Source organism: Cornus florida, unplaced genomic scaffold (assembly GCF_030987335.1).
Source record: "Cornus florida cultivar Cherokee Brave unplaced genomic scaffold, ASM3098733v1 CherokeeBrave_3.0.0_Hap2_Chr11, whole genome shotgun sequence".
In the NCBI taxonomy this organism is placed as follows: Eukaryota; Viridiplantae; Streptophyta; class Magnoliopsida; order Cornales; family Cornaceae; genus Cornus; species Cornus florida.
The window spans coordinates 99,935,826-99,949,204 of NW_026775581.1; the positions used below are offsets into that span (position 1 = coordinate 99,935,826).

Below are 13,379 nucleotides of genomic sequence, written 5' to 3' on the forward strand. Positions count from 1 at the left end.
TCAAACCCTAGAATTCGAATTCAATTATTTTCTAAAAAATTGTTATAGAAAATTTAGCAAATTAGGTCGATGATTCACAAAACTCCCAATCGCAAATCTGATCACGCGAATTGAATTTTAAATAGAATTGAAAACTATTGCGATTGACTGATGACTATTGTTGGTGGTGGTGTATTTGTTTTTCTCTCTATATAATATACGACTATCTTGTAAGCTTGGGTGTGGTGAATACTTCTCTAGTTCAATTCTTGTAACCCAATTCTTGTTGCCATGCTAGAGAGAGAGAGGATCGATGACGTCGTTTGAATTTAATATTGTACTCACTGTTAGGTACACTGTAGAGGATAATATTGTAATTTCAAAAATATGATTTTTTGGTTTTTTAAATAAAAAGGAATATAATAAGGGTAATTTAGTTACTTCACATATCCTTAACGGCGAATTGCCAAAGTTGGGGTAAAATGATAACGTTGTTATATTGTTGGGGGTTTTTAAAACTGGTTGGAATTTTATGATCACTTTTTAATAATTTTTGGGGTTTTGGGAAATTTGTCCTAAAAATTATAAATAAAGTTAACACATCATACTCCCTGGTCCCAAAATTTAGAAGTCTCACTTTACAAGGGAATAAGCCTCATATATATATATTTTAATGAGTGTTGCTCTCACGTTCTAAGCGCGCTTTTATTCTTACACTCCGCGGGAGCGGCCTTTGGTTCAAATTCTTACTATTTATAACTTAATTTTTTCGAATTTACTCTCACTCCTGCTTTACGTGGCTTAAAGAATAAGTATTTAATGTTTTTCCTCTTATAATTTACTGTATTTATAAGACTACTGGTTTAAAAGTAGTGTTTGTTGAAATTCAATTTTGAAAAGTTTGAGAATATTTTGGGAATTAAATTACCCTCTTAAGTAGAGAGACAAAAATTTGGACACGCCAAAAAATTAGGAAAGAAAGCCAACAATTTTTAAATTGAGAGCTTATTTATTTACTTAGGTGGAGCCAATGATTGGATATTTTTTGAAAGTATTCATAATTTTAAAATATATATTTTAATTTTTAACACCTATCCAATACTATATGCTTGTTAGATATTTAGACTCGTGACATTTCTCAGACACTTCATAACACATTTTAGATAAGTTTGAATATCAAAATACAACTTTGCCAACAACAATAATATAGTATATTTGTTATGAAAAATTCCAATTTTAAAGTGATGACTATAAATACTTGTTTCCTGTGCCTTTTATGTCATATTAATTATTACATTCAAATTAATAATAATTTTAAAAACCTAACACAAAATTAATTTTTATATATATAGAAAAATAAAATTATTAAATTTTTATTGCCATATTCAAATATTTTTTTTTTTGAGATTTGCCATATCACTATATCCGTATCAGGTGGTATCCATATTTGTAGCAAAGAGTCTATTAAACTCTTTTTATTGGAATCACAAAAATTGATTGATTTATAAATCATTACTCGTGCTAAAAACATAACAATGTTACGCTGACATCCACATTTGATCTCATAAGGGTTGTTATGATTTTCCAATTTTTATGGGAATCATGTCAATTAAAAGTCCAAATTTCATATCAAAATATTTGAAACTATATTTGAGAGTGCCAAATTAATGCACTTAAATTGAAATTGAAAATGAAGTAAATTTGGTTCAGAAACAACAATACAGTAAATCACAACGGTTTCATTTGATCATCTTTGTATACTGTATAGTAATAGTATATTTTATGGATTTTTAATCTGAATTTATTACTCATTTTAGTAGTGGTCTTGTGAATTGTGATGATGTAATTATGTAAATATAAATACATGTATAACATGATCCTAAAATTTAATAAATAACAAATTTAACCCGAATACTTTTTGATATTATAATAAAAGTAATATAAATAATGGAAGTTGCTAAAATTGCTCCCCACCCCTTTTCCATCATCTTTTTTTTCATCTCTAATATAATCTCTTATATATAAAGTCATAAACTCTGTGTCTCTCTGATGTGTTGGGGGAGTGTTGTCGCGATTATACAGTTAGGGCTCTACTGTGTTCGATTTAGGAATCGGAAGAAGCTATTATTGGATTTATATGTTGATACAAGATCTTGATTGTTGTTTGATTCATTGAAGCTCACATCGGAATACATGCGGAGTTCGATCGAGTTCTGTATATGAGTGTTGTGCTTTGGAGAGATTCAGAGAGTGATGTTGTTCTGATTTACTGCACGATCAGGTAAGGGAATTTAATTATACTTTTTTTTTTTTTGGTTTCTTTGTCTGGTTGCCAAGAAATGTCGCGAAAAAGCATTGAAATTGTGATTTTGAGTGTTAGCTACAACTTTTGTTTTATCTTCATTCAAGTAAAGTTTAAAGTTTGCCTTAAATTGTTTTTTGAGGTCAATTTGGATGGAGCTTTATTTTCTCATTGGAAAAGCAATCTTTATCTTGTTACCCACACTTAGCAACCAAACGCTGCTCATTTGTTCTAAGAAATATTACACTGAATGGAAAAATTAGTTTATGACCTTATTTATGATTTCTATGGTATCTATATATTTTTAAAATATATGTTTGGTGTCGATACTACTATTATTTTTATTCATTTTCATTACTGCAGTCACCATGGAGTTGGTTTTATTCATATTTGCCCTTTTCTTCTTGTTGTTTATAAACATGGCTCCGTTTAGAACTTTGATAATACGCCGGGGATTAGATTTGCTTTTTTGTAATTCTATCAACAACTTTTTTTCCTTCTTCCTCTTTTAACCTAGTCTATCTCTATGCTATGCCGTGGGACTTGGGATACACTTTTTTTATTTCATTTCTCCTAGTTATGGAATCGGAAATACATTGCTAGCCTGCCTAAATCTTAAATGGCAATCCCATCTGAACTTGTATAAAATTTTGCATATTTTCTTAATTTCATTGTAAATTGGGGGTGTGAAGTTTGAAGGTAGAATTACTTACTAGCTATACCTTTCAAAAGTTGCTCTTATGTAATTCTTTCAACTACCAAGCCACGTGGTGTGACTTATGTTATGCTTATTTATTTCATTTCTCGTAGTTATGGACCCGGAAACACATTGTTAGCCTGCCTAAATCATAAATAGGAACCCCATCTGAACTTGTATAAAACCTTGCATATTTTCATAATTTCATTGTAAATTAGGTCAGGTGAAGTTTGAGGGTAGCATTACTTACTATCTATAGCTCTCACTTTGTTTTTGCAATATAATCTGACTTTAGGATTTCAACTTTTATGCTCAAGCAATTTTATTTTTCCGCAGAGTGCAGATATATTGTTAAAAAACTTGGGTGAGACATTTGAAATATTCTCACAATATATAGAGCTTACCGCTGACGCAGTGTAACCCACACATCAAAATGAGGTCATTGTAGATGGTTCTTGATCCTCTGTTTCAGGTGCTTAGAAGTTCTTAGGGTTCATTCGACTCCAGATTCAATTTTATTTTTGTTTTTCACATCATGAGTTTTGAATTACACTAAATGAATAATTAAGAAATGAGCAGATTACACTGACCTCTCCTCTAGTTAGGTTAAAATACACGTGCCTCCTCTCTAGTTTAAATAACCAACCCACCCCCCTTCCCTTTTCTACTTATGTTTGACTTCAAGACTAACACATAGGACGGGCTTCTGATTCTATACACTAGAATGAATCTTATCAACTGTTTTTTCTTCTTTTTGAAGTTTTTGCCCTGGGTATTACCTTGGAGTTCATTTTATTAACACTGAGAAATCTTTTATGTATTACTTATACACCCTAGGTTTGATCATTAACACAGGCTCATTTGATCTCTTCATTAATGTAAATGTTTATGTTATGTTTTTTTATACAATTAGAGCAACTATTCATATATATTATACTATCTATGTATATATATGTATGCAGTAAGGTATATATAAACTCAATCAGAGCAACTATACATATAGACACATATATCTCTATCTTATTTTTTCTCTCTAAATATATCTATATATATATCTCAATGAACTAAATCAGCAGCTTTTGAAGAGAATGGAAGACGACTTTTAGTATAAGACGGAGTCAAATTAAGGATTTTACAGAGTGAGAGAGAAGGGCTGGCGGTGGAGGTCCATGTTTGATTATTGATTTTGACAGGTCTCCTCTCTCACTAGTTGATTTATCTTGCTTGGTTTATCATACATTTGTTTGTTTTGATGTTAAAAGTCTATTGTTGATGAATGATTTGGAACACAACCATTATCCATTTTTCTGTGATGGCCATGGAGTGGCCAATTTGAAAGAGGACGCTGAGTTGTCTGTGGGTACACTAGTGTGAGAGAGTTTTAGATAAGGATAAATTTTAGAAAGACTGTGTTTAAAGAGAGGGTGAGTTTTAGAGAGTGTGGAATGCAAAAAAAATGAGAAGTTACTGAGAGGGCAATACAAGTAATGATAGAACTGAAATTTAATAAATAAATAAACAAAATAGAAGCATGTGTTAAAATACATATGTAACACTGATGAAAAACCAGGGAAATTTGTCTCCTTTTTTTTTTTTTTTTTGTGTGTGTGTGTGTGTGTGTGGTTACACAGGACATGGGAAAATCAATGAGTTAGTGAGATGAGAGTTTTGGTATGAATTGGAGGTTTTTAAAGGCAAAGGAGAAAGGCAAAAAGAATGTGGATTGAGGATCGAAGTTGAGATGTGACCTATGGTAAAAAAATAGGCTGTGACCTTAGATTAGTTAAAACGGAGAGAATTGTTTATGTAGCTTCCAAGTTGTGATACTAGGCTTTCTCGAACTAAGCTATTTCATTTTTTGACCAGTAAAATATTCCTTCAGTTGATCTTTTATGTGAATATCCTTTGAGTTTGATGTGTTTTATATCTAGTACGTGTAACACATGAATATGCGTTAGATACAAGCAGTTACATGTCTGATGTGCAAACTATGAATAAAAAATCCCATATTTGAAGACATCTAGTGCATGTTGTCTCTAAAATATGGAAGGATTTGAAACATGTATTGTTTTAGAAACGTGTGATGGGGGCAAGCAAGGCAACTTCGGGGAGTGTTGTGTACTCTCGAGCCTTGGCCTGCTGGGGGATTTCTATTGAATTGCCTCCTTTCGTTCCTTTTCTCTTGGGCTTGTGGGCTTTGGCAAAAGATGTCCCCCTACCTATGATCGATTGGGCAACGTAGTGTTATGTTCAAAAGTTTGAAAGCGCTGGCGCTAAGATCCTAAGACTCGGTAATTGATTTATTTCAAAAAAAATGAGAATTTCACGCCTTACTGGAAGTTAACAATTCAAGACAACAAGAAAGCAAGAAAACAAGAGCGTGCTTCTTCTGCTGCTGAATCTAATGAGTTAAGGTCAGGCGAAGGGGAGACTACTGACTAGTTGTTTTGTATTGGTCAAAGCAAATTCTTCCTTCTTTACTATTTTTTTTATCTGATTCAAATGAAATTTTTGATTCATTTGACTATCTGATATTGATTGATCATTTTCCATTACCCTTCATCTTCCTAACAGCAAGTAGTCTACCACAAGGGTGGCGGTTGATGATTAACATGTGATTGATTATTGTGAAATATAAATGCTGGTATTTTTAATACATTGAGATGAATTAGTGTATCTTATAATTGATGTATAATTTGTTTACAAGCAGGGGCGGATCTGCTAGAGATCATTTTTTCAAGGGATAAAATTAAATGCATAATAGGATAAACTGGGGGGAAAAAAAATTCATTGCATCATCTTTTTTTGTCCAAGGGTGACAATGGACTATGGAATGGAGTTCTCGAGTAACCTAAAGGTAATGTAGTTAAAAAAAGAGATTGCAATTTTCCAAACTAAAGAAATAGGAATTCATTTATTTAAATATTTAAAAAACTTCTACCCAATTATATGAATAACTAAAAAAGTATTGTTAAAACTTCGCTAATGTTTGTTATCATGTTTGTATTATATTTTTTTAAGACAAATTGCTATCTCCACGTTTTGTTGTATTTAAACTACCATTTCTAGGCGACAGTGGATGCGGAGTGTTCCGTGCACTCATGAGCAAAGAGTTTGACGTAATATGCTTGCATTTAATCTTAGTACAATGCCATAGATAAACCATTATTTGGCCTATAAGGTGGGAGCTATGTCACATAAAGCGGTAGAGGGAGCGAGAGTGAATTCAAGAACCGGTGCCTGAAAGCAGCAAAATTAAGTCACAAATAGGGAACGGAAGTGAGAGCGCGCGCGGAGCGTGAGAGCAGGAGCGCGCTCGGAGCGTGAGAGCGGCACCCATTAAGAAGGATTGTGTGACTTGGGATGGGAGAATTAATAGTTTATGGAAAAGTAATTATGAATGTAACAAAACTGACTGATTTTCAAATTATTTACGAAAATCCATATATACTAATATTTGGAAAGGCCAATCCATCCTCATTTTATAGGGTTTGGACCATCCCAGTTTCTTCATTTTGCTGTCCAGACTGGATGCTAGACGCTGCTAAGTGGTGCCTAATTGTTGGGGATAAATATTGGCTATGAGATATGAAAGGTTGATATCTATTTTTTTTTTTGATAACTAAGATTTCATTAAAGGCGCTCAAGAGGGGAGCGCTTCCAAAAGAATACACAAGATGCCAAAGGAGACTACTATAGCTTTAAGCTATCCACAAAATCCAAAAGATGCCCCAAAGATTTACAATTGCGCCCATTAACCCAAGAAAATAAAGAATACTATATCTTGTATTTGAGAGACCAAACAGGTGTCTCCTCACCCTCGAAGGATCTCCTATTTCTCTCACACCACAAGCCCCACCATAAACAAAGGGGAGTGGCCCTCCAAACATCCCTGGCTCGGCTCTCCACTAGACACCCTCTCCAAGGCTCAATCAACTCCACTGTGGATCTTAGGAACACCCAAGACATGCCAAACGCGATAAAAAACATAGCCCAAACGTCTCTAGCCACTGGGCAGTGCAGAAGAAGGTGATTCAAGAATTCTTCTGTCTTCTTACACATACAACACCAGTTAACCACAATTTGTCGTCTCCTCCTAACATCGTCAAGGGTAAGAATACTTTCGTGAGCGGCACACCATGCAAAGAAAGCCACCTTCAATGGGGCTTTTGACCTCCAAATTGCCTTCCACGGAAAGGGAGGACCTAGGATCTCCAAAAGGCTGTGATAAAAAGCTCTAACCTCAAACATACCTCTTGGAGTACCCTCCCACACCATCTCACCCATTCCCTCCCCCTCCACCACCTAGCTATACAGTAAGGCTAATAACTCTGCAACCTCCGTAAGTTCCCAATCATGAAACTCTCTATGAAAATGTACATCCCAAGTCAAGCTTCCGCCATCAAGCCGATAACAACATCAAAAGTCTTTTAGCTTCAGTTTCCATTAATTAGAGAAGTGGAGGTTTTTGGAAATTGGGACTGCCAAAAGTCTCATGTTTTATTATTTATTTATTTATTTATTTTGTTGTTAAGTAAGACAATCGTATAGAAGCGCTCAAAAGGGGAGCGAAGCCCAAAAGAACTACACAAGGCCAAAAAGGACCTCTAAACTTTCAAAGAGTCCAAAAAATCAACAATCTCCTCTAAAGATGTATAATTTATCCCCACAACCCAAAAAAGTCTTATGGTTCACTTGGATGTACTTCAGCTTCTGGAACTTGTTCTGCTTGCTGTACCATATGCTGGTAGAATCTTATATTTATTGTGGCAATCATACATAAATTTACTGCCATCTGTAATCAGCCTGAAATATTTCATAGGCATTCGTAACATTTTCCATGACATAGGGTTGCCTTATGGGAGATGACCAACTTTAGGATTACCTTAAAGGAGATGCTCACTATGACATAGGGCTGCCATATGGGAGATGACCAACTTTAGGATTACCGTAAAGGAGATGCTCACTTTCGGATTCCCTTATGGGAGATTTTTGAGTTGAATGCGTGCTCGGTTAGATTCTTTAATACGTTCCATTTTATTTAACAAGTGCTACAATTTTTTCTTTGGGGTTCTACAAAATGCGTTATTGAACTTGTACTCTATTATTATATCTGTGTATCTGTTTCCATTGGATTTATATTTCTAGTTGGTTTATCATATGTTGCCCTGTTTTGTGTGGTTAACTCAGTTAAATGAATAAATTACAGAGGTCTTATGCCTGATTGTCATCGAGGACTATTATCTTTACACAAATTATATATGGAAAGGAAGGCTTGGTGGGTCGTTTGAAGCTCAAGAAAATAATCTTCAATATTCAATAAGTATGTATTTTTATCGACTTCTGCATGTGATGGAGCACGGTTAGCATCCTTGGCTTTTGAACGGTAACTTGCTCATCCCATGTCTTTGTGGTACCTTGCAGCACATAAACATGAGCTCTCTCTCCTCTCTCTTGTGGATTGTGTAGTTGATACTATCTTTAGTTTCATGGCTAGAATTAATCAAATGATTAGACTAGAGAAGACATTACCAAGTGTTAAACAAATGGCATTCTTATTTTTGAAAGAATGCCATTTGAATAGACTAGAAAAGACATTACCAAGACTTAAAAATTTCTCCTTTTCTTAGTTTTCTTGATGCTGATTGAAAGTTATTCATTTGATATTTGGTTCACTACTTGGCAATAAACATCTTATTTTGTTAATTTTTTTCTTTAATTTCTTAGTTCATCTTCTTCTGGTTGTTGGGGGAAAATCACTTTTCCTTTTTAAATGATTTTTTAATTTAGACTCTTCAGTATTGCTTCGCTCTGGAAACTGGAAGTTTAGCTATCCCAGTTGCTGACATTTAGTGGTTGGGGAAGGTTCATCTTCAGCCATGCCTTCTTTACAACTATTACAGCTAACCGAGCATGGTCGAAGCATTTTGGCCTCAAGGAGGTAATATTTCCTACTCTTTGTGCTCATATCCACTATCAATTTAAATTTCTGTAATAAATCTCGGATATTACCATTGTGTCATGTTCTCGTGTTATCTGCTTGCCATATGATGATTTTAATTATTTTATGAATGAAATTGGGCTGTTGGTGCAACTGCTTTTGTGTCATTGTTCATTTAAAGTTTTGGTCATATGATATATAGATGACTGCTATGCTTTGGCAGCTTCTTGGTGCATGCATTTTGTTTGGATGAGCAATTGTTGCAGGCAGTCACTAGTGTTTGGTTGGTGCAATGGTCAATGATAAGCTTATACTCGAGCAGTCAGCTAAGTACTTTCCAAGAAAAGGTGTCCTGGAATAGTAGAAAGCTTTTTATGTATTGAAAAATGTTCAAATTATATGCATCTAAATGGTATCTCCTCCTCCTTCCAAATGGAAGGTTGAGGGTTCGAGTCCCAACAGGATAAATGAGTGTGTAATTTACGTACCCAGAAAAAAAAAAATAAATAGAGACAATGATTTACATAAACCTGAACTGGAAACCATGGGGACACATCCTGATGCTAAACAGTCCACTATGGAAGAAAAAAATTACAATCCTAGGTTCTAGACTCATACCCCTAAGAATCACCTATGGTTGTTTTGATAATGGTGATTGTTTAGATGAAAATTCAGATGAATTGCTTAAACTTTGTAGACAGTGAATATTCCCAAAAATGTTAAAAATCTCCTTTTCTTTCTTTCTTTTTTGTTTGTTCGTTCGTTTTTTTTGGGTCTAAATTTGATATAATGATTCATTGTTACCTCTGCACCAACTTTGAATCTACGACTTCATAACCGTGCTTGTAAGTGACTTAATTTCATGCTATGCAGTTGTATGGTCATTTTTTCATTTTACAGTCATATGGTTCTTTTGTTTTCAGTTAGATCCCTCTGTCATTGCTAGACATGTTTTGCTATTATGCTACAGGAAGACTCTGCTGCTTGCATCTGGAATCATAATCGCTGGTGGAACGGCTGCGTATATGCAATCACGGTATAGCTGTAAAAGGCCTAATGCTTTGGATCAATGCAATGGGCTCAGTGATCATACAGAACCATCAAACGATGTGGTTGGAAGTGATAATATTGTAAAAAAAAGTAGGCAAAAGAAAGGAGGATTAAGGTCACTTCAGGTTTTAGCTGCAATTCTTCTATCTCATATGGGCCGAATGGGGGCAAGAGACCTTCTAGCTTTAGTTTCTATAGTGGTAAGCTTCTTCTTTTGAGCAAATCTGAAGTTTTAATGTTTTGATATGGTATGGTCCGCCTTCCAAAATTGCTTTTTCCTTGTGGACATATCTTCGTTATATGCTGCTGTGTTCCTTGTTTCCCTGTTCAACTCACCCTATGCATGCAGAATCAATTCCAATATTGTTTTTTATTTTTTTATTTTAAATAATTTTCCCTTTAAAATTAAATATTTTGAATGGAATATAGATTGAACCTTTGAAGGTGCTTGGAAATTGGTAGGATGATACAAAATTTTAAGGTGTGTTGGTAATTTAAGCGTTTTACCTAAAATAATAGTTATTTGGGATGTCATTAGAAATCCAAAGTTACTTGAGATTTCATAAGTTGCGCAGTGGAAGTACCTGAAACTTGTTAAATTCCAAAACTTTCTGTGTGTGTAATATATAATTTCTTATTTTATAAATGATGGAATTTAAAAAGGTAAATTAGAATTAGGAAACTTATGTATAAAAAGAAAGGTTATTGTTCTGTTTGTTTAATTCGTCCATGCATTTTTATACACCTGATCAACTAAGGTAGATCTTGTTTTAGAAATAAAATTTGTAGTATACTTCTAATCTGTCTAATTAACAATTTTTATGGAAAATCATTAGACGGGACTGTTACTCAACATCTACATCAATGGTTTCTAATCATTATTTTGTACAGAACATATAGATCCATGCTTTACCTTTATTTACAATTTTGGATATGCCATATACATAAGGATCTGCTTCATTTTGGAGTATCTTCTATTGTCAATGTTTGTGTTGACATTTCAGACTTCAAAACTTATCTTCATGAAATTTCAGCTGTGAACAGATTATAGTTGATATTTCTAAAACTAGCTTTAGTGTCCATTTCCTCCCTTTTTTTGGTTTTTCATTGTTGTTCTTCCATTTTTGTTGGCTTTCAGTAAATTCATATATATATATATATATATATTTTATGACTGGAGGACTGTTTAGAATTTAATTATATTCTATTCATCATTTTTGGATTTTTTTTAGCTCCTGTAATAGAAATGCTATGTTTCCAAGTGCTTTCAAGCATATTCCACAAAATTATGCTTGTTATGTTGCATCCCAAAACCCTTCTATATTTTTGGCTTACTGGAATACTCACTTTCTTTAATAAATCTTGTTCAGACTTAATGAAAAGATCAGTTTGTTTTATATTAGTACAGGACATTGTCTTATAAGAAGAGCATCAGATAGGAGCAAAACCTGTGCATTCACATAGCATCCTAAGCCTAGAATCCTTCCTTCTAAGTTAAATCGTCCAAACTATCTACAAAAGAATGTAAAAACCTGGAGAATATCCCGACAGCCAAAAATAATAAATATTCAGCATCAACTTCTTAATCCTAATGCATAAATAGCTTTGCATCCTCCAAAGTTTTCCTATTTCGCTCCCACCATACTGACCACATGAGACATAGTGATGCAACAGGGGATCTCTTGAGTCTTGACACAACTGCTAGCCCAACAACCAAAAAAGTCCTCCACAGACTGAAGCATAATTCACCGCACAGTTGTCATGGACAGCAGCATACACCAAAGTCACGTGTCAGTGCAAACTGAAGAAGGTGATTGGTGGTATCTTCAATCTTCATTGTTCTTGCACGTGCATTACCAGTTGAAGATCATTTTACCCCTTTTCCCGATGCTATCCATAGTTGAAATTATTACCTCCAAAGCAGCATCCACACCAGGAAAATCCTTTAGCTAGTCCTTTCACCTTTCAAATATCTTTCCAAGGGAACCCTTCCTATTTCCACAACATAACACCCGATAAAAAGTATTCAGACCAAGACAGCCATTTCTGTCAGGATTCCATCCAGTGTTGTTAAAGGCTCGCCTAGGCCTGAGGTGTGGGTCTAGCGCCTGTTGTCATCCCAGGTGCATTGATGTTTACTAGGCGCGTGCCTCGTCCTATTTGTCAGGCGCCCAGGAGCGCCTCACTGTTTTTTTTATTATTTATTATTTTATTTTTATAATGATTATTCTATTTCTTAAGCCAAAAAGGGTACTTTTGGCAACCTAATAAACAAATAAGAAAGCTTAAGTGTATAAGAGAAGGAACTTTTGTTCAAAAGAATAAACAAATAAGCAAGTCCAAGAGTCAAAGTGTCAACCGAATATAGAAAGAGTGAGACTGTGAGACCATCAACAAAGCTCTGGTGTCAGAGACGAACGACGAATCCATGTCAGTTCTTTCTTCCTCTTCTTCTCTCTCTTCTCCTCTACTCCTCTCTCCTCATCTTTGTTTACTTTTCTCTCCGTCTAGTTCTCTTCTCTCTTTATCTTTTTTTTTTTGGGCTCTATTTTTTCTCCTTTTTCTTCTTTAACACTTTCTCTCTCTTCTCCTCTAATATCCTTCTCTCTCTTCATCTACTTCTTTTGTCTTTGCATCAAATTTTTTTTTTTTTTGGCTCTATTTTTTTGTTCTTTCTTTTCTTGTTAACAATATTTTTTTTTTTTTTGTTAAAAGATTTATTTCTTTTTGTGCTCTGTTTTGCCTTTCAAGAAAACAAATTTGTGCTCTGTTTTATGGTTCTCGAATGCTTATATAGATGGATTTACTTTTTTATATTTGCTATTAATTAATAGAATTTGATATGACTTATGAGATATGAATGCTTTTATGGTAGTTTAAAATTTCAATTGTGCGCCTCTCTTCACTCAGGCGCACGCTTCCCGCCTAGGCTCCAAAGGACCTTTAGCGCCTTGGTGCGCCTTGAGCCTTTAATACATTGATTCCGTCTTAAAGAATTCCTTCCTATCCTGCTGCACAGGTGAGCTATAAATGATCACGATTAGTAACTCTTAGTAAGAGTTCATTTCCTTGGAGGTTGGAAAGGAAAGGATTATAGTCCAAGAAGTATGGACACTTCTACGAAGATGCTGTGTCCGTTTTGAAAACGACACTCCACGGACACTTCATGGACACATGTCCGATACTTCATGAACATGTCTATAATTTAGAAATAATTTTTTATTAATTCGGACACTCGTCTGACACATCCCAAACACTCGACTAACATGTCCCCACTGCCGTCTCTTCATCCGCACACAGCCGAAGTCGCAACCAGCCCATCGCCGCGAGTCAACCATGGCCGAACCAGCCCATCGCCGCGAGTCAACCATGGCCGAACCAGCCCATCGCCGTTCAACCCACCTTGCTCG

General features: G+C 34.7%; 1 protein-coding gene across 4 annotated transcripts in view; it reads left to right on the top strand.

Moving 5' to 3' along the window:
• Positions 1-1,952: 1,952 nt before the first annotated feature.
• The window catches only part of LOC132281804 (ABC transporter D family member 1), a 38,762-nt gene continuing 27,335 nt past the window's right edge, over positions 1,953-13,379 (top strand). Inside the window, exons 1-5 of one of the 4 annotated variants that reach the window (XM_059783473.1) lie at positions 1,953-2,260; positions 4,052-4,171; positions 8,188-8,364; positions 8,769-8,919; positions 9,890-10,169. In XM_059783473.1, the coding sequence (XP_059639456.1) occupies positions 8,858-8,919; positions 9,890-10,169 (342 nt within the window). In that variant the 5' untranslated portion in view covers positions 1,953-2,260; positions 4,052-4,171; positions 8,188-8,364; positions 8,769-8,857. The remainder of the gene's footprint in view (positions 2,261-4,051; positions 4,172-8,187; positions 8,365-8,768; positions 8,920-9,889; positions 10,170-13,379) is intronic. The other 3 variants (XM_059783472.1, XM_059783471.1, XM_059783474.1) reach the window with 3 other exon arrangements.